A 25008-nucleotide genomic window follows, 5' to 3' on the forward strand; every position below is an offset into this window, starting at 1 on the left:
GCCTGGAGAAGGGAAGGTTTGGTGGGGTCTTATCAATACCCGAAGAGGGGATGCTGCAGAGGATGGAGCCTTTTTTGCCCTGGGATGGTGATAGAGCACTGGCACAGGTTGCCTGTTAGAGCTTTAAAAAAAAAACAACCCAAGGAAGTAGAGACTTAAACCTGTTGGGAGCGCTTCCAAGGTGTATTCAGACCATCAGCTGGGAAGCCAGTAAATGTTCCCTTGTCTAGCCATGAGCATAAGAGAAGCCAGATAAAACAGAGAGGCTGACATGTATAAAGTACAAACATACTGATGTAAGCAAAAGCTTTCACTGGGATGGCTTAAAAGTCCTTAATAGCATCATGTGGCAATAGCGCAGGGATTAGCTCCTGAGCTGGTACGACTCACGCTGATGTTCCCTAACGCAGGCCTCTGTTCTGCAGCCACCACCCAGCACAGACATGGAGTCCAGCCTTCAGCTGGCAACAGGGACGTGCTGCAGCGGCTGTCACCCATCATCAGTCTGTCAGTCCACGCCACAGAGAAGCTGGGTATTTAGTTTGCCCCGACAAGTTTGCAGCTAGAAATGATGGACCATCAACCTCCTCCACGGTCTAAGAATGGGATGCAGGAATAGTGCAGCAATGATCCAGATGGCACTCCTGGATGAAATTAACTATGTGGGTGGGACTTGGTCTATTTTTTGCAGTTAGGAAGTGATTGAGGAAGATAAGAAGAATGCGACACAGAGTCAGTGGCTCAACGCCTATTTTTTTAATGCTACAATTTCAAACCATTAGAAAATTTCTGAGTTATGCAAGTGCACTTTAAATAATAACATAATATCCACACTAGCTTTTCATTTTTCTCAATTTGCTGCTTCATGCACTTATTTCTAATGTCACCCCTTCTTAATTCTCCTTGGATTTTAACCAAGACAAAGCAATAATATTTCCATGGCCAAACAAAGCAGAAGTGGCCCAAAGAAGCAGATGAATTCAACTGGAAAGTGCTGCTTTGAAGGGACACAAAAACCCATTGGGGTGATGGCTGCTTATAGCCACATCTGACGATGGCATGACCATTTCTTTTTCAGCTGCTACAGCTTAAACCACAGCCCGGTGTTTCAATAATGTAGAGCACATTAGCAGCGGGACGATGCCCTGGGCCTCCAGATGCCCTGGATGACAGAGAAAGTGGGGTTTGGGCTTATTTAAAGATCACTTAGCCCCTCTGGTACCTTAGAGGGGGCCTGCGCTTGGCTACTGAGGGAGGAGGCCTCGCTGGTGGTGCTGCCGAGCACCTGTCGCTCACAGGCTTGGAGCTTGGCTCACCTGTATGCAGGGGCACAAAGGCTCTTCCTGGGGCTAAGCACATCTTTCATTCTCCCTTGTGCTGCTGCAGGAAACCTCCCCACTTCAGAAAATGAGGAGTGTGTGTGCACGGGGAGGGGCGAGATGTAATTTTTAAAGCGATATGGGGCTGACTCATTAAATTATTGTTTCAAGCCTCCCCAAATGGAAAAAAAAATGAACCTAGCATCACTCTGATTTTCAGGGCAATGCCTTAGCCATGATTCTCACTTGGCACCCTGGGCTTTCCTTACATTTTCCTTCAGCTTCCTGAGCGGGAGGTAAGCGTACAGGAGTTCAAGAGGGCAATGAGTGAGCCAGACCACCCGCTCGCTGGGGCAGCCCACCTCCCCGGCAGGCCACGGAGAGCCGCAATCAAGGGAGCACTTCTGCTCTGCAGTCTAGCCACAACCGTAGCGGGGGGGAGAAGTACACATGATCAACAAAATAGCTCCGCTCCCACGCAGAACGGACAAAGCACAAGCACTGAGGTGTTCGCGGCAAAGTTTACGTCTCAGCAATTGGACGATTGCTTTGTCAACAGCGACCGGACTGCTTGTCAGCTGGGTTTCCGCCATAAATATTGAGGGGAAAGGCTATTTATTGCTGCAGCTCAAGCCCAGAGATGAAATGCAAAAGTGAATTAAAATTTCTGTGGTAACTGCTTAATGAGCGAGGCTGATAATCAAAGGTTGGGGGTGTAGCATTTCTGCTGCATTTAAACAGCACAGAAGTAATCTGCAATCCGCCAGTACAAATGTGAACAACTTCAAAGAGCAATGGTGGGTTTTTTTCCTTCTCCCTGGCTAGAATCTCTATATGCTTGTGTATGCTTTGTAGTATTTTTTCTATCATGACAATTTAATTTTTTGTTTGCCTTTTTAAGGGAAGAAAAAAAAAACCCTTTTGCTTTAATGATATTCACCATGGTGAACTTAAAAGTGGCTTACAGAAGTGGAGTCTGGCATTTCCTGTTTGCACCAGTCAGTTGCTAGTGATTGATCTCAGAAGCCAGGCTTCATTTTCTGAGCAAAATAAGCTGCAGTTGGCAAAACCTGATTAAAGTGAGTGGAGTTTTATCTGATGTGGCTGTTGCCACTCATTTCAGTGTAATGTCTCTCTTTTCAACTACAGAGGACCTGCAGAACACAGAACAAAAAGTACGCATCAGTTTATAATGCACTCTTCTGAAAGTTTAAGTGTTCCTAATAGGCCATCAAACTGCTAGGAAACCAGCATGGAATGGGTATGTCGGCATGTAGAGTAACTCCTAATACAGCTGTTGTAGCATTTCTGCCATCATGCTTGCATAGAGGTCTAGCACAAGAGAAGCCACTAGCTGGACTGACACTACTGTTAAATCCATCATGCAAAAATTGCTGCCAGTGTTCATGAACTAAGCATTAAAAAAAAAAATGAGGTGCCTGGATTTTGCTTCTTAATTTTTGAGCCTTTAGGGCACAGTGGATCCATTGTGGCGTCTCACTCTAAGAGTATGGAGCCCTGACAAACAAGCCATGCCAGCATTCCTCATTCTGCTTGCTGTGATGGGTTGGCATTGCCCTGTGTTATTTCCAAACAGACAGAAGAATTTATTTTCCTCTCATTTCTGAGGAAGGGGAGACAGTGAGAGAAGGAAGAGTAGGCGAAATTATATTTGAAGAGGTGCAAATATAAAACTGACAGGCTTTGGAGACAACACGTTTTCATTCGAATGGCTATTTGCAGAGCAGCTCCTCTGCGAGATAACTAATGGCATGTGAAAAGGTCCTACGCACAGAAAACAGTCTGTCATGTTAAAATAAAGAGCTCTGAAGCTGTGAAGTCTGGCATAGCTATAAAAATAACTTTCGCTTTGGAGGGGAGGCTGGGAACCCCGCAGCTCCCGATTCTTTTCAAAGACAATGCCTGGTGTCGCAACAAGGAGCACGGAGGCTACCGTGGCTCCTACAAATCTCCACCAAAACCTTAATTTAAATTACTGTCAAAGATTAAAGGCTAGCATAAGCCTACACTTCCTTGCAACCGCATTAATTATTAAGGCAACATGCAGAGCTCTGTAATTGGCTCCTGTCTGTTAGCACAGTGCTGAGTTTATAGGTTAGGGTGTCAGCAGAAGGACGGTGATGATGATTACATACAATTTCTGGGTTTGCTGGTTTGGGGGAGAGGTGTCTTCCAAAATTGGAAGCAGTGTTAGGAAACACCAGGGTGCCATTTCCAAAGCAGAGGTCAGGAGGGCGAAGAGGGCAGCCTAGCTCCAAGGGAAGCAAGGACTCAGTGCTAACTACAGCCCGAAAGTGACACTGTCAGGAAGGGAAGACAAGGCAAATTCCACCCCCACCCCCAACCAAATAAAGAAATGCTCTTTCCCCCTACCCCTGGCAAAAAACCCCAACCCTGCTTCTGCTCTGCGTAAGCATTAGCCGCTGTGGTAGGTTTGATGTAGCTGTAATGCTGTCTTGCTTTCATTTGGTTTGTTTTATTGGGAAGTTCTGTCCCTTCCACTGGCCACCAGACAACTCCTGTGAGGAACCTATCTCTCATTCTTTAATTACTAGACTTGCACAGTGTTATAAACAACAAAATGGGCCCACGACACATTTGAAAGGCACCTGAAAGTGTGGGTCTGAAACCAAAGCCTCTGGGTCTGTCAGCAGATCCGCTGCAGCCAACTGCGTGTCCTCGGTCTGCAACAGCTCCCGTAACCCACCATAAGCAAAGACCACGCTGCCTGCAATGTGCACAGAGGCTGTAAGGAGCAAGCACAGACAGCTTGGCTGATGTATGGTAACCTGTTACCCTGTGGTAACCTTTCTTCCATCTCGGAATCCTAGGCTTGCGCCTGAGCTGAATCCATTCATCTCAATTTGGGCCAAGGCCACTGCAGTGTTTAAATCCTGGTGAAGACTTTAAAAACACAACCCACAAGCCATGCAAGAGGCAAAGGGCGAGATCTGAGGTGCCGCCAACATCTCTGCGTACAGTTCTGGGGAAGAGTAGGACAGGAAATTATTCCTAGAGGTGGGAAGCCAAGAAAGGGAGTGGACAAGGTGCCCCTTCCTGGAGACATGATGGGTTCAAGAAAGAGGCCATCTTCCTGGAAGAAGGAGAGCAGAAAGTATTGTAGTCATTCTGGCATCATTTAAATCTGAAAATTGAAGACAGCAGTGGAGAAATCAGCACCTGTCACTTCCCCTCTCAGCCAGAGTCTGGCCTGGGAAAGGGTCACAGCAGTGGGCCCTGGGCAGGCCACCCCGCATCCCCTCAGCAGCAGATATCACCACGATGACAACGCCGTTAAATTGTCAATCAAGTTTAATGCATCATAAAGAAGTAAAACTACATTGGCATATTTAAGACAAACACTTTTTTTTTTTCTATGCACACTATCCACTGGACAGTCCCCTTTTCAAAATAACTACTTTTAACAGTCCAAGACACTTCTTCAGAAATTCTTCACATATTCAACCTTCCACGCTTTTCCTTTTTTTAATTTGTCTGAGAAGGAAAAAAAATCATTAAACCTGAAAACATTTACATTGCAAGCCACGTTAGAATGCATAATTGGCATACAATAACCAATGTATAACAATTGTGTTTTACTTAGTTCACTTTGTTCATCAATAAAAGAATATAAAAATTTTGTTCAACCGAGTGTTGTGTATTAAAATAGATTTGTATAGTACTGCACAGTTTCTCCCGGAGTTGTGAAAATGGCTGAAGGGACCATGTGCTGCCTAGTGATGGGCGATGGAAAAAGCCAGTCCCTCATGGTTTTTTTTTTTTATTTAAAAAAAAAAAGATATTCGGCACCATGTGATATGCTGATGTGAGAGACTAGCCTTGTGTCGTGCTCTGGTGGCTTCTTGCTTTCCTTAAGTACCTGTTGTGCTAATTGACGGAGAACTCATTAATGACAGAGACAATGGCATCTGGTGTGTGCGTGACGTTGAGAAAAACTGGGGTGCCCATCACTACCTTCCCAGGCAGGCCGCAGGGTGATGGGGGGGCCTGTGGCCTACAGGGGGCCAGGTGGACCCTTGCAGTATCAGGAAGACTAGCTAGTGAAACAAGCAGGCGCACTGGGATTTTCTCAGGCTAATGCAAAACACTTCCCAAATGTGCTAAAATCCAACGAAATCTTAAAAAGGAATCAAGTTTCCAAAAAAACCCCAACAAACCCTTAAAGTTTTCCATGGCCTGTCCCTCCCCCAGAACTCTTGATATTATCCAGTATGAGAAACAACCCCTTGAGGCAGTTGTTTTTTTTTTTCCTGTACCATTTCAGCAGATATTTCTGCAAGCAAAAAATAAAAAAAAATTAATAATTAAAAAAAATCACATTACATATTTTAACAATAAAAATGCAGTACAAAAATGTAAAGTTATCTTTTTGGCATATTATCTGTACTGGCAAGAAAGAAAAAACGGAATATTTATTTGCTTTTTTTTCTTTAAAAAAAAAAAATTAACAAAAAATAACCCCCCCCCAAAATAATCTCTTTAAAAAATGAAACCCAACCTGCCAAAGATATCCACTATTATGGTTTATGCTAAATCTTGCACAAAAACTCCATGAGAAAAATACACCGATAGCAAAATAAGTAAAAAGGACCTGCAAAAAAGTAAGGAGTTTTACAGTCATACTTTTTTAAATACTTCGGAACGCATATACAGAAGCATCAGCATGAAAATACTTCAATATTTTACTAGAAACGCTAACTTCATACAGTTTCTTCATTTAAATATCTGCAATTCTCAACTCTAATAATACTGAAAAAAAGGATCTTTTGTTTCGAAGGCTCTGTGAGTGTCTGTGACGCCATTCTGGTCAAAACGGCCCCATCTCCAGGTCACCTGAATCAACGGGGCCAACTTTGTTCCTCTGATAAGAATCCATGTCGAGTCCTAAGTAGTTCAGTTTCTGGTTATCTCACCGACCTCCCTCCCACAAATAGCTTTCAGCCCAACTACTTCTCTACTAGCTCACTAACTCTTTGCATTGAAAATTTTCCCCTTAAAGCAGAACTGGAAACCTGTCTGCCCCCCCAGAAGGATCTCGCGCTTCCTATCGGCCATACTTTTCCTCCTCATCCTTAGTCGTAAATACATTAAGGCCAACATAACAAAAAAATCTCATAAGCACTGAAGGTCTCGGCAAATACAAAACCGCAGCACAACCCGCTCCGTGGGAACCTGCTGCCACAGTGACCTACAAACTGGACTGATTGGTTTGCAAGTTTCTACGTGTATCAAAACTGAGATTGTTCCTTCTCTCCTTTGTTTCAGTTTAATCTCTCCTCTGCACACGTGTATAAAGTTTTTTTCCCCCCTTCCTTCGCGCTCTCGCAGCCGGCTCTGTCAGTTGTTACCCTGTGATTGCTGCAAGGCTTTGTGCATGGCAGCAGAGGCAGAGGAGGGTTTGATCCAGGGGACAGTTAGCAGGGAGGAGGTGGTGGTGGTCGTCATGGTAACCTGAATCATCTGCTCATTTTGTATCAGTCTAATGAGGGTTTTGAGACGTTCCAGTGATGACTGAGTCCCTTTCTGCTGGGCCAACAGGCTCGTTTTTAGCTCTAAGCATTTCTGTCAAATAAAGAGAAGAGGAGAGAGAAGGAAAGACTGAGAATACATTCACATTGGTGTCAAACATCTCTCCAAACATCCTTTTGTGTCTTGAGTGCACGTCCTGCTCAAATGAAGTATATTCTCCTTTGGGAATAGCAAAGCCACAGCTTAACGAATGGAGTAATCACCGGCACTGCATTCACCGCAGCAGCTGTCTAAGGTAACAATGTTCATCCCAGTCCAAATGCGTTCAGAAGATGCTTCCGACCTCATCCTGTAGACAGCCTGGCAGAAACCCCTTCTGCACTCCAAAGAGATTACTGGCACAGGATTGTAATAGCTGTACTACTGGGAAGTACTGAAGCTACCAGCAAAGTCTCTAAGTCTTGCCAAACAGCATTGATAAATGCTTGAGGGATAAACCTCACCATGATGCATTTCGTATGTGCCACAAATTTTAGGGAGTCAGTACTGTGAAGGCAAGCTGATCTCTCTAAACATGATGTCAGTATCTTTCTGGCAGAAAACTTGATCTAAGACACGGCTGTTATACCACTGCAGTCATAAGAGGGCCTTTTTCCTATGGGGTGGCCAAACTGTACCCCACGATCACTTGAAACATTTCATACAAACCTACATGAAAATGAGCATGACAGTAGGAGCCCAACAAAGGCTTCCTAAATCTCCTTCTTAGAATCACAGAATCATTTAGGTTGGAAAAGACCTTTAAGATCATTGAGTCCAACTGTGAACCAAGCTCACTGCCAAGTCCACCACTAAACCGTGTCCCTAAGCGCCATGTCTACACATCTTTGAAAGACCTCCTCTTCTCCAAGAAGAGATAAGGAAAAATCGGTAATTCTCCTTTCCATCGCCAGCCTCGGTCTGCTGCAGCTGACATCCCATTCTTTACATTACCAACTGGCCTGAGAGGGACTACGCGACAGACCAAAACCCTGAGCGTCTGCTAGGTGGAAGGGGAGTAGTCTCCAGTCCTGATGATGGGGAAAATGCTCACTTGAAAGTCGAGCTGTTTGAAAAGCAACTGCTGGAGCTGGTCAGAGGTTGGTTTAGACAGGTGAAACCTCAGGTGAAAGATAAAGCACATTCTGTTTTTCCAAATAATACCATTCCACCTGCGGTGTGTATGAGAGTTTTCTCTTTAATGTAAATCTCTGTTAAGACCAGTTCAGAAACGAAATTGCTCAGTGCTGGAACACCTTCAATTGCTTTTCTCCTTTCAAGTGGATATATGTCCGATAAATATAACCATCAGCTGACATTACCATTTAAATAATTTTAACATTTTGACAGCCATGACATACACCTGATAGCTGACTGCATCCCCAAATGCTTTTCTTTTTCTGAACACCTCAACCCACTGCACTCCCCTAACTACTGAAGATATTCTGTACCCCAGAGTCACTCTTCATACGTATGTGTGTTTCCATTAGTGCTGATGGTGGCTATACACACTTAGAGGGAATATTCCCCACTGTGATGTCTTTTAATAAGTTATTGCTTTTCCTTCCACTCTATTTTAAATGTGATAAATATTTTAACGTGCCTCTTCTGGATAACTGTAGTGGTAAAACGACTAGTGACCAGTTACTCCTGCAGCTGCCACTTTGATTTTTCCAGGGTAAGGAAGTTTCAAATATTTATTGAGATTGCCATGCCAGCTACCCCTTAAGAGTGGGCCCGAGGTGAGGCAGCCCCAAATAAGTTCCTTCACCCATGAAGGACAGGAGTTACGGCTTTGAATTCAGCCCACTTATTACTGCCAGAGACTGGTCTTCATAGCACAGCATGTGTGGGAGACACCTCCAGCCAACACTCAGCTTTGAAACAAGTTCACAGAGAAAACGAACGTGAATCCATTTCCAGTCATAAGGAGGTTACAATGCTCAGCCTCTAAGACAAATAAAGCTGGTTATTTCTACCTAATCTCAAGAGTTTTGAGCTAATGGATGGGCAGCTACCACTGGAGGACATTCTTGTGACTAAACTTTTCACCTGGAGAATGGAAGTACCTTAAAGTTACTGGACAGATAAAAGCTGTGCATGGCACTACAAGGAAGGCAGGCACAGCTATGTTGGGTGCAGGGGATTGCATGCAACAGGAATTCAGCCACTGGCAATTTCTCCTCCTCAGCCTGCCAAAGCAGCCTGCTTTTGTGCATAAAGAAAATCCATGTGTTTTACCTTGGAGAGAAACATACTCATATTTGAACATCTGTAGCTTGGGAGCATAAATCATTTTCTAGCCACAAAATATCAGGTTTTCAAGCATAAATTCTTTATCAGCATCTCAACAGGAGACTCTGTGTCCCCAGTCAGGTGCCCTACCTTCACTGCATTGTTGAGAAGTCGTTCTTTTTCTTCTAACTGTCTCTGCTCACTCTTCAGCTCACTGCTTCTCTTTAATAACTTTCGCTTCTCTTCTTCTTTGACTGTGGAACAATAAGATTAAGGATGCAGAAGTTAAGAAAAGGACATATGGCAAAACTGTGCACTTGACAACAGAAAGCCGAAGCATGTATTTTGCACAGTGAGTTTCAGGTCTCATTAGCCTTTTATCTGCAGGTAGAGCCAAATAAATCTGGAGTTTCGGCTTGCATGCATGTGTCTGTTAACGGCTAGAACACAGGACAACCCCAAAGCTATAGTGCACCTTTGAAATGTATTAAAACTAACCCTTGGACCACATGTGGTCCTGGAGGTCTCCAAGAAAGAGGTAAAAGGTATTTAAAAACAGGTCAGCCACCTGGAAGGGTACGAGTTCAGCAACCCCGCCTGAAAAGCACAATCATAACAGCACCAGACCTCTGCAAAGCTCCTTACAAATATGATGTAATGTCCCAAACAACCCATTGTAAGAGTGCAACACGGAACTAAAAAAGACTCATGGTCAATGCACAGATATCTTATGACATCTGATACTAATGACTGCGATACCAAATAACACCAAAACAGTTAGGAGTTGATACTACTGTAGTATCTGAGACACTATTCTGGCATCATGCTACATACTCAATTACATGGCTCTGCCTAGTCTGACTGTGCCTCTCTGCCTCCCAGCCTGATATGATTCTGCCACAAAATCCCATTTTCAACCCTGTTCTCAGGAAGGTATCACTTTGATTATAGCCTCCTCCACAGATTGAAGTTCCCGAGAGATCAATCTCAGCTTCCTTAAAGAGAGAAGACAGCAAAGGAGCAGACCAAGGGGAAGGGGAGAGAAAGCGACCTGCTGTTCCCAGCCACAGGCCCTTATGGCCCTTTGCTTAATAACGTCATGATACCTGGTAGCATTACAACACCACTTTAATGTTAGTGCCATGAAGGACTCAAATGGCATCACCTGTCACGAGCAGAGAGTCCCTTGTCGTTAGCTGTGTTAATCCCTACCTGTTTTATGAGTAACATAGGAGTGGACAATAGCCAGAGTTCCAGTCCATGGCACATTGTCATCTTTCTTTAACACCTATAAGACCAGGAAACAATAAAAAGTTAGGAGTCCACAAAGACAGAATGTTTTTCTTCCTCCAGCCTCAGAACTCTGCAGGACCAGATCTAGGCTCCTTGCCTCAAAATTCGCAAGCTGAAAAATAACGAGACAATAATTTGAGTAGCAATCTCCATTGGGGCTTACTCCTTTACACGACTACAACCACCACTGCCAAAAAGTGCGAAAAGGAGTTACAAATCTTCTGGTTTTTGTTGCCACGGCTGGAAGACATTTTTCAGCCCCTGACAAGCGGACCTCCACACTGTCAGGAGTGTTGTCTTCTCAGCGTGGGAGAAGTTGCTCGTCCATACGAAAACATGACTGCACAGATCTAATCCTGGACTGCTCTGCTCTCTGCAACTGTGTGCTAGAATTTCCCCTTGACATTTTCAAAGGAACAGAACAGTGATCTCAACACTAAATACAAAGAACTCTAAGGCACAAAATCTAAACCTCCCCTCTACAATTTAGTGACACTGTACTGTTTTAGTAATTGTTTTCCTGTTCATGCAATCAGCATTATTCACAGCAACTAGAAAAATTAGCATTTCTGACATGACTATGATCAATAGTTGTATGTAGCAACCATGATTTAAAGAAAAGGAAGTGTTCTCCTCACAGCTTTCCGATCTGCTGTTGAATGGTGTCTCCTTCTGACACTGTCTCCCTCATCTATAGGATCTACATTACTTGTCTGGCAACCCTACATTCTGGTGGCTTTATTGTAAAGAAGGGAAACAAAGGAAATGAAGAGACATTTTTAAAAGACAAATCTCAGAAGATGTGATTACAGGGAAGCTAAGGCACTCAGTGTATGTTCTAACTCTAAGATGATTAAAATACCAGAAACAAATGCTGCAAACTGTACTAAAAGCCTCTCAGTGTTACTTCAGCTAATGTTGTCCCCTAAGTGGTGACTATGGGTTAGATTAGTTTAGTGGTACACAGATTCGAGGTTTCTCCCACTTTCCTTCCTTGACATGCTATGCTCCAGTTAGCTTACCTTCTGTTGGCACTTTGGACAGACCCAAACCCCCTTGGGGGCAGTTTTGAGGGGCGGGTCCAAGCAGTTGAGGTGATATGCTCTGGGACATGTGCCACAGGGCTGCAAGTTAACGCCACGCTTGCAAGCAGTGCAGTGTTCATCGTGGTGGATCTCATTCTGTGAGAGAAGAAGGAGGATGGTTTGGGTAAAGGAAATTCATTGATGACTTCTCTCTGCAGCATTCAAAGCCTCTGTTGCAGCAGACAGGCTCATTCAAACACAATATCTAATTGTCAAAAGGACCCTGGCCGCTGTAGAAGACAGAAATAGTGGTGTATGATAGCGACACGTACAAACAAACAAAGAGCCAGAAGCAAGTTCCATAAACTGAAACAGATAGAAAACTAAAACCAAACTAAACAAGCACAGGAAGGAGTCAACTAATATAGCCAGCTTGTGACACAGGAATTACTTCACTTGTTTTTGATAATGTGTCACGCCACACATGTACTACCACGCACAGCTCTATTCTGAAGCGCAGGTCAAAGTCAGTATGTGGATCACTTCTCCTTCAAGTCCAAAGCAGAAGGAAGCAAGCAAGGAGAAGTTTCTGGGGGGAAAGCACAGTTCCATGTTTTATGCCCATCACCTCAAAGAGCAGCTAGGAAAACAGTATGCTTTTGTACAACTTTTTGCTATGTACCCTCTTCTGTAAACGCCTCTAGAGGGCTCCTCTGTCCCTCTATTCTCCCTAGCACTAATCGTTCCCTGTTCAGACTTGCTCTGACAACCTTTCTCCAACAAGACTGATCAGTACTTTGTCTGAAGCAATAAATAAAATTAACTAAGACTCATCAACAAAGTTACAATGTCATGTAGTAAATTGCTATGCTAATCTGGTGGCAATGTTAATTACTCTTTGTATAATTAAGTGCATTTTAATAAAGGAGATACTGATTTTGAAACTCTCATGGCTTGTGAATCATTATAAAAACCCTAAATTTTCCTAGTGCTTTTTCAGGAAGGAGAATAATAATTTTGTACCTTTGTTAATTCCAAAAGCATATTTTCATTTTTAGTTATATTAATTGTAATGGTTCATGATAGTTTTAGTCAGGCTTATATCTTGACTCCTAACTCAGTCCTGTCAAAAAATCGCTTTCCAAAATATCACTCTTTAGAAATTATCTGCTAAAAAAGTCTTAATTTTAACCACAATGTAGAGAGATTTAATCTATACAAACTAGAATGGTTTCTCATTTTTCTTAACAATTTCATTAAAAGCACAAATCTGGACTAGCAATTTCTCAATCAGTGGATTCTACAAAGGGATTAAACCCAAGCCTTGCATATGAAAGCCCAAGAGTTCATCTCTCTGAAATTGTTAGAGACTCACAGATTTAGTTAAGTGGGAAAAGTTTCACACAAGTAGTATGAAAGGCAAAGAGGATACTGCAATTTTGTACCTTGACAGAGACTACAATAACCAGAAGCAAGCACTGAATTACACGGTGATGAGGAAGACACTGGTAATACACAAATTTTGCTACACATACCTTCCAGAATGGATCCTCATTTGCTAGCATGTGAAAGAAGGGCAGAGAACAGATTAGTGGGAAATAGATCGCTGCAGTGAATGCTAGTTCTCAGCTATGGTAGTAATTTTAGTCAAGCTGTGACACATGAGATCATGACACGGCCAAAATTGACGTGGGCAGGAAAGAATGCAACAGCAAGCAGTGGAATTAGCATTTGAGATTTAAAAATTTACATTGCAGGTACTCTGGGTCTGAAGATCTGATGCTAAAAAGTCATAGCATGAGAAGCACAGACCTCCTCTCTGCATGCCACTAGTCCAAAAGCCTTTCTTAAGGACTTTAGCCTGCTGGGTGACAAACAGTCTGGCCATGAACCAGCAAGGCACTTAAGCGGGCGCTTAACTTGGAGTATGAAAGTGGTGCCACTGATTTACTGTTAAGCACGTGTTTAAACGTTCAGCTGATTCATGGCCAAAATGGTCAGCTACTTGTGCAACTGAGCTTTATGTTATCATCAACTCTTTATCATCAAACTACTCCCACCCACACCACCAAGATTTTCTGACCTTCTGATGAACCGAGTCTGTAGTGATTGCATTCGCAGCCTGATGAGAACTAGAACCGTCAGAGCTCACTGGAAAGCAGGCTGCGCTTTTCATAAAAATATTTGTGAAATTCATCACACTTTGGTCCAAAAAGGAAAAGCCAGAAAATTTTAACAGCTTTATGGAGACCGCGCAGTGGGTTGTAATTTTTGCTGCTGATTTGTAAGAGGCTGCTGCACGCTGTCCGTGACAAACAGCTGATGGAGAAGCCTTTCTTTGGACTGAAGTGGAGACAACCAAACAGATATTTCTGTCCTTCTTCAGCTCCCTCTCTGATCACAAATGGGAATATAGCTGCCACAGTGTGCTCTCTCACATACAGACCAACCTGGGAGTTGCTTCCTGCTGTTACACGTTCGTTTTATATACTGATGTACGCATACATGTGAAGATGCAGACACATTCACAGCACACACATGTAAGAAGAGGAACATAAGAATGAAGGAAGAGCTTCACCTAAGTTGGACCAAAGGCTATAAAGCCCGGGGTCCTTTGCTAACAGCATCCAGTGCTGCCACCCATGCACGGAGTGCAAGAACAGGGCAAGTAAAGTACAGAGTAAATTTTTCTACTCTAGAAGTATCCTTCTGGACGCTAGCAGTTTATGGGCTTCCCTAAACTGGAGTTTGCATCTTCATTTTTATATTTAACGTCCTTAGATAGATTTTTCTTCCATAAACTTGTCTGCTTTTTCCAACAATTGTAGCATCCTTTGGCAATGAGTTCCATAAATAATCATAGACATAAAATCTGTAGGTGTCATTTCCTATACACAAATACACACACAGAGATCCACCGCAATATGACACTGTGATTACTCAGGGGGTATAAATGTTATTCAGATAAACAGGGGCTTGATAATTGAAGAGTCTTTTCTACAAATGATACATGTCAGGGGATGTGACCTCATTTCAGGTAAGACATTTTCAGATAAATGAATCCTGATTAATTGACGTTTTGCTGAAAATTTACAAGAATTGTTCTCCTCTGCATTCCTGGAAATGACAGTTGTTCCCTGTACTTTCATAGAGATTGTTTTAGTTTGTTTCTTTTGCTTTTCACCTCACTTTTAATATAAAGTTTTAAACATTTAAAAATATGTCCACTTCTGCCTTCTAGTTGCTGAAAAATTAAACTGAAGACAATTTTTTTAAACAAGTGTTTTATAAGAGAAGGGGCAGTCAGCTCCGCACTGAAGGTGGATAACTACATCACTGCAGTGCCAAGCTGTCTGGGGCAGCGTCTGCCTTCAGTTCAGAGCTTGCACAGCATCTAGGACAACGGTGTCCGGTCTGTGTAGTTAATAATCCCTGCAGAGGTGAGGAGCTCTGCTATGAAGTCCGGATTAAAATTGACAGGATATGCAAAATCTCAGCACACATTCTGGATGCTGGAAAAACCAAAGACACAGGACTGGAAGAGGAATTAACAATTAAGAAGAGTGCTGATTTCCAAGCAGCTCTGAGACAGCTGCATCACTGGAACTCTGTCACCTGCCTACTTCCTTGCAAATAAAATGGGAAACATGTGGCAGAAAGAAGGTCAGAGATATCAAACCCCACCTTAAACAAAATCCACTGAGGGGCTAAAAGCACGGTTTGCTAACGTTGCCATTCTCTCCTGTTTTTCCCATGTGTTTACATGGGAAAAACAAGTGCTATGATAAGCCAAATAATAAATGATAATTTTAATTTCGAAGATAAAACTAAGACAGGAATAATGTTCTTTCCACTGGGGCTTACATGAGCATGGGCTCCTGCTAAGAAGCATGTCATCATAGCTGTTTACCGTGTAATAACCTCTCATGTCCTCTGAGACCCTATGCATTAGAGGCATATGGTAAGTAGGCCAATTGTCTGCATCTAGCACATGAAGTTTTGAAGGTAGAGAGAAGCACCGCCGCATTTTAGTGATCCTGTGGCACAGGAATTTAAAGCAGGGCCAGAAAGGTGAATCTCAAGCACTAAACATGACACTTGACAGGGATATCAAGAAAAAACTGAAAAACTGTCAAAACTTCATGTCTTAATTGAAGTTACCCCTGTACATGCTCCTAATACTGAAATAATATTTGGCTTTGAAAAAGGCCTGTCTTCCCTTACCTCTAAAGAACCACAGCAGAGCCTAAGTTATAAAGGCAAAATGAGGGCAAGGACATAATCACGTTCCTTTATTGGCTTTCTTTTCTCTTCTGAAATGCAACTCAGACTTCTCTCTTTCTCTCTTAAAATCCTACATGGGCCTCATCTGAAGACTTAAACTGTACTCAGGGTTCTCCTTGTTTCATCTCCCATCTCCCAACTCTTTGCCTTCTCCATATGTTGCATGTTTTTCCTGTATTGGGATTCTTCACACAAGCTAATCATCATTATCCCTAAACGGCTCCTCTGAGTTGTTCATTCTCAAGGCTTTTGCCATGAAATTTTCAGCATTTGAAGTTCTTATAAATACAAGATTGGAAGGCATCTTCAGGGCCATCAAATCTAGATTTACGGCTCCAGCTCCTGAAGTCAGAAAAATTGTGTGGTTTTCAGCTGTTGGTCTTAAAGCAAAAGGTATGGTAAATTTCTAGCCCTCGAGGAGGGACAGCAGTTTCTTAAAGCTGATTAAAAGAGGCAAATGAAAAGCACAGAATGGTAATTATTTTTTAAACCGTGATTTTTCAATATATATTTTCATTATATATCTTTAAGCACTGTCTTCTTCGATTAGTCTTCTCACTGCATGGTGCTTACAGTACTAGAGATCAGATTTTCCACTGATTGCAGAGACTTTGGATCCATTTCTACACAGTTTTGACCTTTAGCCTTATCCTTCAACTGTTCTTGCAGGAAAACCATCTATTTTCACTGCACACTAAAAAGTGCGGGGACCTTACACAAAGTAATGCCCTATGGTGCCCCAGCAGTAATTCATATGAAATCCTACTAATAAATATTTAATATGTCATTAGAATAGTAGTATATTCATTTAAAAATATGCTTACCTCTTGTTGAAAGGAACAAGGGGTTATTCAAATAATTTGATGCAAGGCGTTTCCGCTACAAGGGAAAAGAAACCAACCACAGTGTCACTGAAAAGTGTTCTTGTTGTCTCTTACCATTTCACATTACAAGTCTCCATGAGCTTCCCTCGTACATAACCACCTATCCAGAAGCCAGCTCTGTGGCTTAGCGTATTCGTTGCTAACCCGAGACAGTCATACAAACAGCTTTGGGTTTTTTTAATTCAAAGTATTATTTACCTTTCTAACAAGATCTTCACAGAGCCGTTAGATGTGTGTTAGATTTTATTAACAAGATAGACATGCAAATTGCTAATGTTATTGACTGAGTTTCAGGATATGTTCCAGAGGTCGGTAAGAGCAAGGCAACAGCAACAGTAACTCCAAACCCAGCAGATAAACAATGTCCATAAAGGAAAATCTGCATCGTAAATTGTTGCTGGGAGATGACATCTTTATTTGCGTATATAGAAACGGTGATGGACTTCCCGCCTGCAGAAAAACATCACTACCTTCTGTGACACTTGCCTACAGTTTGTAGGAACATATTTCATTTCCAAGCAATATACTGGGGCCTAAGCAAAACATTTCTCTTTCAGAAGTTAATCTGTATGACCTCTAGGAGCTGGCAGCGATTTCAGTCTGCTGAGTTCACCAAAGATTTTCAAACCTGCAAACACAGACCACCGGAAACCTGACTGAGATGTCTAAGTAATTTAATGCAGCCCATTGCCAGCTTGTCAGATGGTAAAAGCTGTTGGTCAATAGCAAGCTGGGCTTCATTAACAGTCTATATAATGCCTAATTGTTTCTCTGAGCCATCCAATACTTGTACAGCAGGACTGGAAACAGCACCATTTTCCTCCATTAGATGTTGTTAGACTCTGCTTGGAAGAAAATTAGAGGGTTTTTGCTAATAAATGATTTATTCTGTGGTGAGTAAACTGTTCTCTTATACACGGGTGCCTGCCAGTCTGTTAATGAATTTTGCATAGATGTTTCTTCCTTCAAAAAATACCCAGCCTGAAATTTAACCCTTTCCCATGAAAAGAAAAAAAAAAAAAGGCAAGGAAAAAAAAACCCTACTGAAAGTGGAAAAATAGAATGGTAACTCAATTTTTTTTCAAAGAAAAAAGCTTTGAAGAGAAAAAGCACAACATTCAAGTGAAGACATAAGACCATGATCACATTTTTGTAATCAAGGAAGTTAGCATCACCACTACAGATGCTGAGCTCCTGCCGTTTTGAGGGGCGTTGGCAAATAAAAAGTCTAATTTATATGCAATTTCAATTTAAACAATCATGAATTAAAGATCATTCAGTAGACTAACCGTAAATTAAACTGCACCAAAATGCCTGAAATGCCACAAAATACCTCAACTCGCTGATTAGCAAATCAATCTGAGCAGCTAATTGATCAGAGAAAAACCATCTGCCTCCATTTTACTTCAACGGCATTCCCCATGGTCAGTACTTAATGACAATTCCTAATGAGGACCCAGCTGATCAGCCACGGGACTCTTTCACAGACATTTCTTTCTTTGTGCCATCTTTCACTTCATGATATGCTTTTGAGAATAGATATAATGAGAAGTATGAACTAGGGGTGCAGCAGATCTCCTCCATCCCTGCTCCAAGACAACTGAGTTTCTCACAAACACTGACCCGACTACAGCCACGAAACTCTGCTGCAAGTATTTTAATAAACTCATCAGGACAAAAAGGTCTAAGAGAAGACACAACAAATTTACTGCTAGCAAGGCTGAGGTTCCTACTGTGTTAAATACTGGACGTATGGACATCAGTATTTGCTCTAAAGAGGTCGCTAGAGAAAAGTTGAGGAGTTCTGAAGAATTCGAGTGCCCAGACCTGCTCTGGAGTATAAAAATCTCCAGTAGTTTCCAAAAAAAGAACTAACAAGCCACTAAGCAGCTTAACTACATTGGTGGGTTTCTTCTTAGCCTCTGCTGTCTTCCAACAAACACAGAAATCTGAAGTGTTGGCATACCAAAAATTCTGCATTTTTTGTGCCTAAATAAAGAGAAATCACTTCCTTTAGGCTTAAAGGACTCAGAACACAGAGAAATCTTGCTTAAATGGAGAGCTGGCTGCAAATCAGTTTCGTTCCTCTAGGAATTTCAAATAGTAACCCCAAACTGTTGTGAAATTTTAAAGGTGGAATTTTAATAAGCTGAATAAACGTATATGTCAGTTCAGAAACAAAGAAAAAAAACAATTTCAGAAAAAGCTAAGGCTATTTATATGCTGCCTTTACACCAGATTTGCAATCCAATATTATGTAGGACCAAATTTTGCTACCACTATAAATGTAACAGCATAAGTGTAACAGACAACAGAGATTATCCAGAGCATTTTATTTTTAATTATGCATTATTATATTTATTATGCAGGCTTCCATACCCCCTACAGAGCTCACTGATTCTTAAACCAACACATCCCTTTTATGAATGTCACCAATAAAAAAAGCAAAGTTCTCCATTTATTATTTGGCACGTATGAAAAGAGAAATAGCGATGCAAGTTTGAACATAATGCAGCACTTCTGTTCTTCAGTTCTGCCCTAAAGGGACTGTTTGCGTGGGTGAAAGAGTAATTAGGTCCCACATTAATTTAGTCCTTTTGGCCTTTATTAAAACTAAGATGAATTCTAGTTGGAAGTAAGTGATGTTGTGGGGTGAAAACCTGTTGCTTAGCTACTGAGCTGAGATCTTTTCTTTCTTTTCCACGTCAATATCTCTTTACAAGTAAACGTGTAGTTCTGCATTCATATATACTTTTGTAACGAGAAGCACTTAAACCTTTCATTGACATGAAATAGAACTGTGGTAAAGAAAAGTGAATGATAAAGTACCTCTGTTTCCAAGAGTCCACTGTAGGCTGGATTTGCTGTGCTTCTTCTCTTTCTTTCCTGACGCTTGCTCTGGATTTCTGTAACCATGGAAAGAAACATGAATTGTGAGTTTCTCATTCATCAGGGAAAAATGTAGATCTAACTTGTTAAGCAAGATGCTCTTACCCTCAACCCCTTGGGCTTTGTGTTCAGTTTCAGTTTCTAAAGTATAATTGGGTTGCATCAGCATTGATATTTGCTGCAGTTCAAGGTTTGACATTAATAAGCTTTTCCTTGTAAGATTCAGAACACAGGCATTTTTTAGTTTTTCCTTCCTCCAAGGTGGACTTCTGCTACCCCACAAGATTTTTATTACGATGCCTTCAGACACATATTCAGCACGCATCAACAGAGAGCTTTCAAAATACTATCAACGTCTGCTGTTATCAAAAATGAAGCATTTAAAGCAGTTAAGCCTTGTAATTCATACCAGATGAAAGCACAGAGACCTTTTAAATTTAATTTACATTACTTTTCCTCTGTGGAGGTTAGAAAAATCGCGGTCAGAATGGCATTGCTAGGTTCAGTTCTAACTAGGGCACGATGATTTATCCATCCAAAAATATGCAACTTCATGATCCTGAGCATGCAATATGTTGTTATGAGCCGTACATGTATTTGTGTCACTGGAAACAGCAGTGCAAGGATAGGCTTATCGAATTGCAGTCCTGTTCCGCTAAATGGCAACACCTATTCAAGACGGTACTTGCTGAGGATTCCATTTAGCAACAATTAGCCATGTGCATACTTCTGTAAACACACAAAGCGTGAGCAGATTCCCTGACCACTGAAATGTGCAGGTTTAATGCTACTTTCATCTGAGCTAGGATTTCATTTCCATCATATGGAGTTTCTTTTTCTAGCTCTTGACATCAGTTCAGAATGGTGAGATTATTACAACCATGTATTTTAAAGCCTACTTTTTAATTGGATAATAAAGTAAGAGCAGACATAGTTTAGCAAGGAGAGCCACCCAGCACCCATCCCATGACATGAATTGTGCACAGCTGGGCTGATGGTCTATTCCAGAATGTTTCCTACATGAATATTGTAAGGCAAAGTTTAGACTCTGCACTGAGGTGCCAGATGGATCTTGTTAGTCTAAATGCCCCCATGATGGTGACACCTCTGTTCTGTCTTGCTCTAAGTAAATTTCTCAGAATGAGGTGAAGTGGCAGGATCACCAGCTCTTCAGCCCAGAGGTCCAGGAGCACATCCAACAGGAACTCAGGACACCATCTGGTTCTGCAGGTCTGGCATCTTTCATCAATGTCTGAGCTAAAGGGGTCTATCTCAGAACATCCTCAGCATGGGAAAATGGCCTTCAGGATACTGAGCACTATCTACAACTTGCAATCCAACAGTAAGATACAGTCCAGCTTTCAGGATGTTTACAATACATGGGAATTGGATTCCCAACACATAGTTCTGGTTTCCAGGCACCCTTTCCAAATGTTGATCAATACCCCACAGGGTAAAAGGGGCCACATACCACCTTAAGCATTGCTACAGTAAATGGTATTAGTATTGTCGGTCACGTCTTGGACTTGGTGTCCCTAGAGGCCAACACTTTGCATGGACTTTGTACTGGCCTCAGTTCCAAGGTATTGATTTGAAACTTCATTCACAAAAGACTACTGGCTAAGCCAACACTCTTGGAGCGATGGATGTATCAGAAGCAAACTGGGTAGACAAGAAAACCAGAAGAGCAACTACTTGCATATTCTGGTTGGGTTTTCCCACTGGCACAGGAACATGTCACCTCTCACGCTCAGAAAGTGTTTTCTCCTAGAGGCATTCAAAAAGTACAGGCAGGCCTGTATTCACTGTGTGACTTGAGCTAGACATATGCTGCCATGTGACTCAAAGAGCTATACAGAATCTCACTACCAAGAAACGTGTGATCTGAGGCTGCACTGAGACGTGTGATAAACGCCATGGCGGCAACCACTGCCAGCATCTTGTTAACATCCTCAGTGCTACACAGACTCCACACTGGAGGATCTTGTACAGGTAACAGTTCTGTCCCACTGTGAAAGTATTTCCTATGCAACATTCATCTGGCTATGTTGAAATCTTGATCCTGAAGCTTCCAGACCCTTTGGTGTCCTCCACAAGGAATTGGGCCTCAGCAGCAGGGTAAGTGCTAGACACAGATCCAGTAGTCTGCCACAGAGCCACCAGAAGAGAGATGGTTGTTCTTGATGTCAGCATCAGTTCTTATAAAGGGAATGCTCTCAAGGCCTAAAGGTGACAGAGATGTCGCAACAGAGGAACCATGTGCCTTGATGCTGGCAAAGAAATGGAGGAAGAGGCCCTCAGCTGACTCTTCCCTTTGGTCTCAACAGTGTGAGCTGGAGCTGCGGTTCTTGCAGCCAGGCTCAGTAACCCACGCTACGTGGGCAGTGAATCCATGGCTTGCAGCATCTCGGCACCCTTGTGGCAGTGTAGGGAAAAAGCTGGACTGAGAGCAGCCCAGGCTTAGTCTTTCAGAACTGGTCACAGGGATGCAAGACAGTGACTTTTCACCGACCCAGAAAAAGAAACAAAGAATTTGACACAGCAGAGCCTTCTGTGTCCATAACCGGGCTGGGTGTCTTCACAAGAGGACTGTGACAGATCTGTAGTTTTCTGCCCTTTTGGGTCCCAGGTTTAAGAGAGAATTTCTTCAGTACATGCTCTCACCAAGGCAACAGAAATATTTGCTGGAGTCTGAATCACATGTGTGGTAGATACCCAGAATGCAGCTTTGGAAGAGGCATCGCTATGGTACAGAGATAAAAGCTGGCTGGGGGAAAAGTAATAGCAGTGGGAATAGATGGAAATATATAGAGAGAGAGTAATGAACTGAAACAGCTCTAGATGTACGCCACCCTAAGCAGCCATCAGGGAGGGAGAGCACAATGTCAGCACTTTATTTATGGAAACTGTGAACAAAAAACATCCGTGCTCATGATATAAGGAGTATGTACATCTAAGAGTGTATCTGCAATAATCACACCAAGACAGAACAAAAGCATATGCTGGTATACTAGTTTTTGTTACTTTTACTTCTGCTAAAAAGTATTCAGTACATTTCAAAACAGGGCTTAATAAAGTAAAAATAAATAATTTGTTTTAACTGATTAAACCACTCCAGTAACCTAGATAGAAATATCTCAGGGTTTTTATATTGCTATAAAACAAGATATGCATTTCTAGAATGACCTGAACTAAGGAATTCTTTTAAAGTTTTGCTTTCTACATACTTTTTTTTTTAACATATTGGTAGTGCTAAAAGGTGTTCTCATTGCCTAGAGAAGGAGATTTAATGTTACAATTATGTACTGCATCACAGAATTGGGCTATATTATTCTTTAGTGTATTAACTTAAAAAATGTAACCCAAACAGGGAAAAAAAAACTCTAAACTGTAATACATTTGACAGAGATTAATAAATTTTAAGATAGTTTTATGCTGGAGGCAAAGCTTCAATGAGCTGCTGCTTTCATCAATAAACACCCTGTATGGTCATTCTATGAGGCCCATAAAGGCAATTTCTCTTCAGGGAAAGCCATACCTTGCAGAACGTCAGTCAGTGGAAGTGGTTGTGTTCATTTACTGTTAAAGGCCTCAGAAGATGCCTCACACTTGGGCTCTGCAGAACAGAGCTCTTTTCCCGGCAAGGAGAAAGATCCTCCTCTGGATGCTACATGGAGAGGCTGCTAGGCTGACAGAGAAATCCGTATAGAAGTGGATCATAGTGCTTGACCGCAAAATTAATGAATAAAATGAAGAAAAGCAGTAACGTTGTGCATTAATGATACTGAGTGAATAAGCTTTTAATGGTCCAATCTTGATACAGTTTAATTCAAAAAATGTGAAATTGAGAAATACATTAGAAGTAATAAAATAAACTGAACTGTGTAATGACCACTGCTTCCTGATAAATAGCAATGGCTGATAACCGTAAATATGACATAGCACTAAAATAATAACCTTTAGCATGTGAAAGCTATAAGGGTATTTTTGACAGTTGTAATCACCAATACTCATGAAGAAATACCCTTCCCATAGTAAATAGCTCTTGGTGGGAGCCGTTTATTTAAAGCTAAGTGGAATATAAAAAGTGAATTTGCCTGAAAGAATTGATTCTGCAGGATTAGTATTGTAGCAGTTAGGTTCAAAATGTGCGTCTCCACACTTACTGTAGAACAAACAGAGCAGAGCGTTACTTGGCATTTTGAACATAAGCATTAAAGCCACGCAAACAATTTATTAGTTCCAATAAAATCAAAGGGTAAGGAATTATTCAAAATTAAGTTCTCTCTGTAGTAAGCATAATTTGCACTTCAGCATAATTTCAAATGTTGTCCTATTTTACTTAGACAAAGAAAACAAGAACCAGTCATCATTTGCACTTTATGGATTATAAATCTTCTCCCAAAATTGCTGTAGCTTTTTAATTTCCATTTCAATCCATTACCATTAAGGGATTAAAAAGGCCGATGGCTTAAAGTTTCTGTAAACTGCTTTCAAATTCTCAGTCACTGGGACATTAAATGATTTTCTAAAATGCAGACTTAAAGAGGAAAGACACTGAAAAAAAGGCAACAAGACCCACAGAAAACCTGCTGCATATATTGAGGAGACCTTACAATTAAGATGCTATTTTAGCCCTAATTCGCAACCTCTCTTGAAATGAAGGAACAGAAGCACAGGGAACTTACTAAAAAGAAATCAAGCTGTAAAACGGTAGATAGCTTTTGAGTCAGCAAGGTATCTAAACATGTGCCTAACTCTAAAGCACATACAACCTAAGCTCAGTGCACTGGAAATTCCTAAGTATTTTGCTGACAATGGCCCATGGGGTGGTTGGTAAATGTCAATTACCATTAACATCTTTTGAGATCAAGAATAATCGTCAGCTGACATAGATACCAGATTTTTCTCCTTTTACTGGTGGAACCACACCAACTTGTATTAGCCAACCATGTAGCTAAAACACATCAGGCTGTAGACTTTTTTCATAAAAACAGCTGTATCTTCTCTGTCCATGAGAACTAAGCCATTCTGCCAAGAAACCCCCAATTCATCTCACACCACTGGCAAATTTGCTGACCAAACTTTTTCCCCTCTCATCTATGTTTTCAGAAAGATAAAGGTGAAGCAAGGAAAGGTGTAAATCTGCTAACTCTCTTGCAAGCTATTTTTGGAGGGCTGGAAAAGTAAACCAAACACTATGCAATACTACATTTAGTCTACGTGAAATATTTGTTTGAACTCATAGTCAGAAGCCTAGGGAGGCATGCTAGCAGCTCTCACACAAAAGCAGGATCAGACTGGAAGTTCCTTTATTTTCTGGCTAAATGGGAGAAAATGGAGGGAAGGAAGACTTTGTGAGAGGTAGTTTTCTAATTCGCTTAAAATCTAACAAAACAAATGCCAGATTTTCACCATTATTTATGCATTATTCTGTGGAACTCTAGAGATGACAGATGAATAACTCAAAAAATAAAAGTCCATTTCACATGGGGAAAGAGGAGACGTCATGCTTGCTACAGAAGATCT

At 41.6% G+C, this 25008-nt stretch overlaps 1 protein-coding gene across 2 annotated transcripts in view; it reads right to left on the bottom strand.

The window, feature by feature from the left end:
• Nucleotides 1-4640: 4640 nt before the first annotated feature.
• Nucleotides 4641-25008, bottom strand: part of PHF21B (PHD finger protein 21B) — a 168186-nt gene continuing 147818 nt past the window's right edge. The window contains exons 9-15 of one of the 2 annotated variants that reach the window (XM_064461207.1): nucleotides 19420-19496; nucleotides 16531-16585; nucleotides 12958-12980; nucleotides 11420-11578; nucleotides 10317-10392; nucleotides 9255-9358; nucleotides 4641-6923 (exon numbers count right to left, since the gene is read on the bottom strand). In XM_064461207.1, the coding sequence (XP_064317277.1) occupies nucleotides 6699-6923; nucleotides 9255-9358; nucleotides 10317-10392; nucleotides 11420-11578; nucleotides 12958-12980; nucleotides 16531-16585; nucleotides 19420-19496 (719 nt within the window). In that variant the 3' untranslated portion in view covers nucleotides 4641-6698. The remainder of the gene's footprint in view (nucleotides 6924-9254; nucleotides 9359-10316; nucleotides 10393-11419; nucleotides 11579-12957; nucleotides 12981-16530; nucleotides 16586-19419; nucleotides 19497-25008) is intronic. The other variant, XM_064461217.1, reaches the window with a different exon arrangement.

Source organism: Phalacrocorax carbo, chromosome 1, assembly GCF_963921805.1.
Source record: "Phalacrocorax carbo chromosome 1, bPhaCar2.1, whole genome shotgun sequence".
NCBI lineage: Eukaryota > Metazoa > Chordata > Aves > Suliformes > Phalacrocoracidae > Phalacrocorax > Phalacrocorax carbo.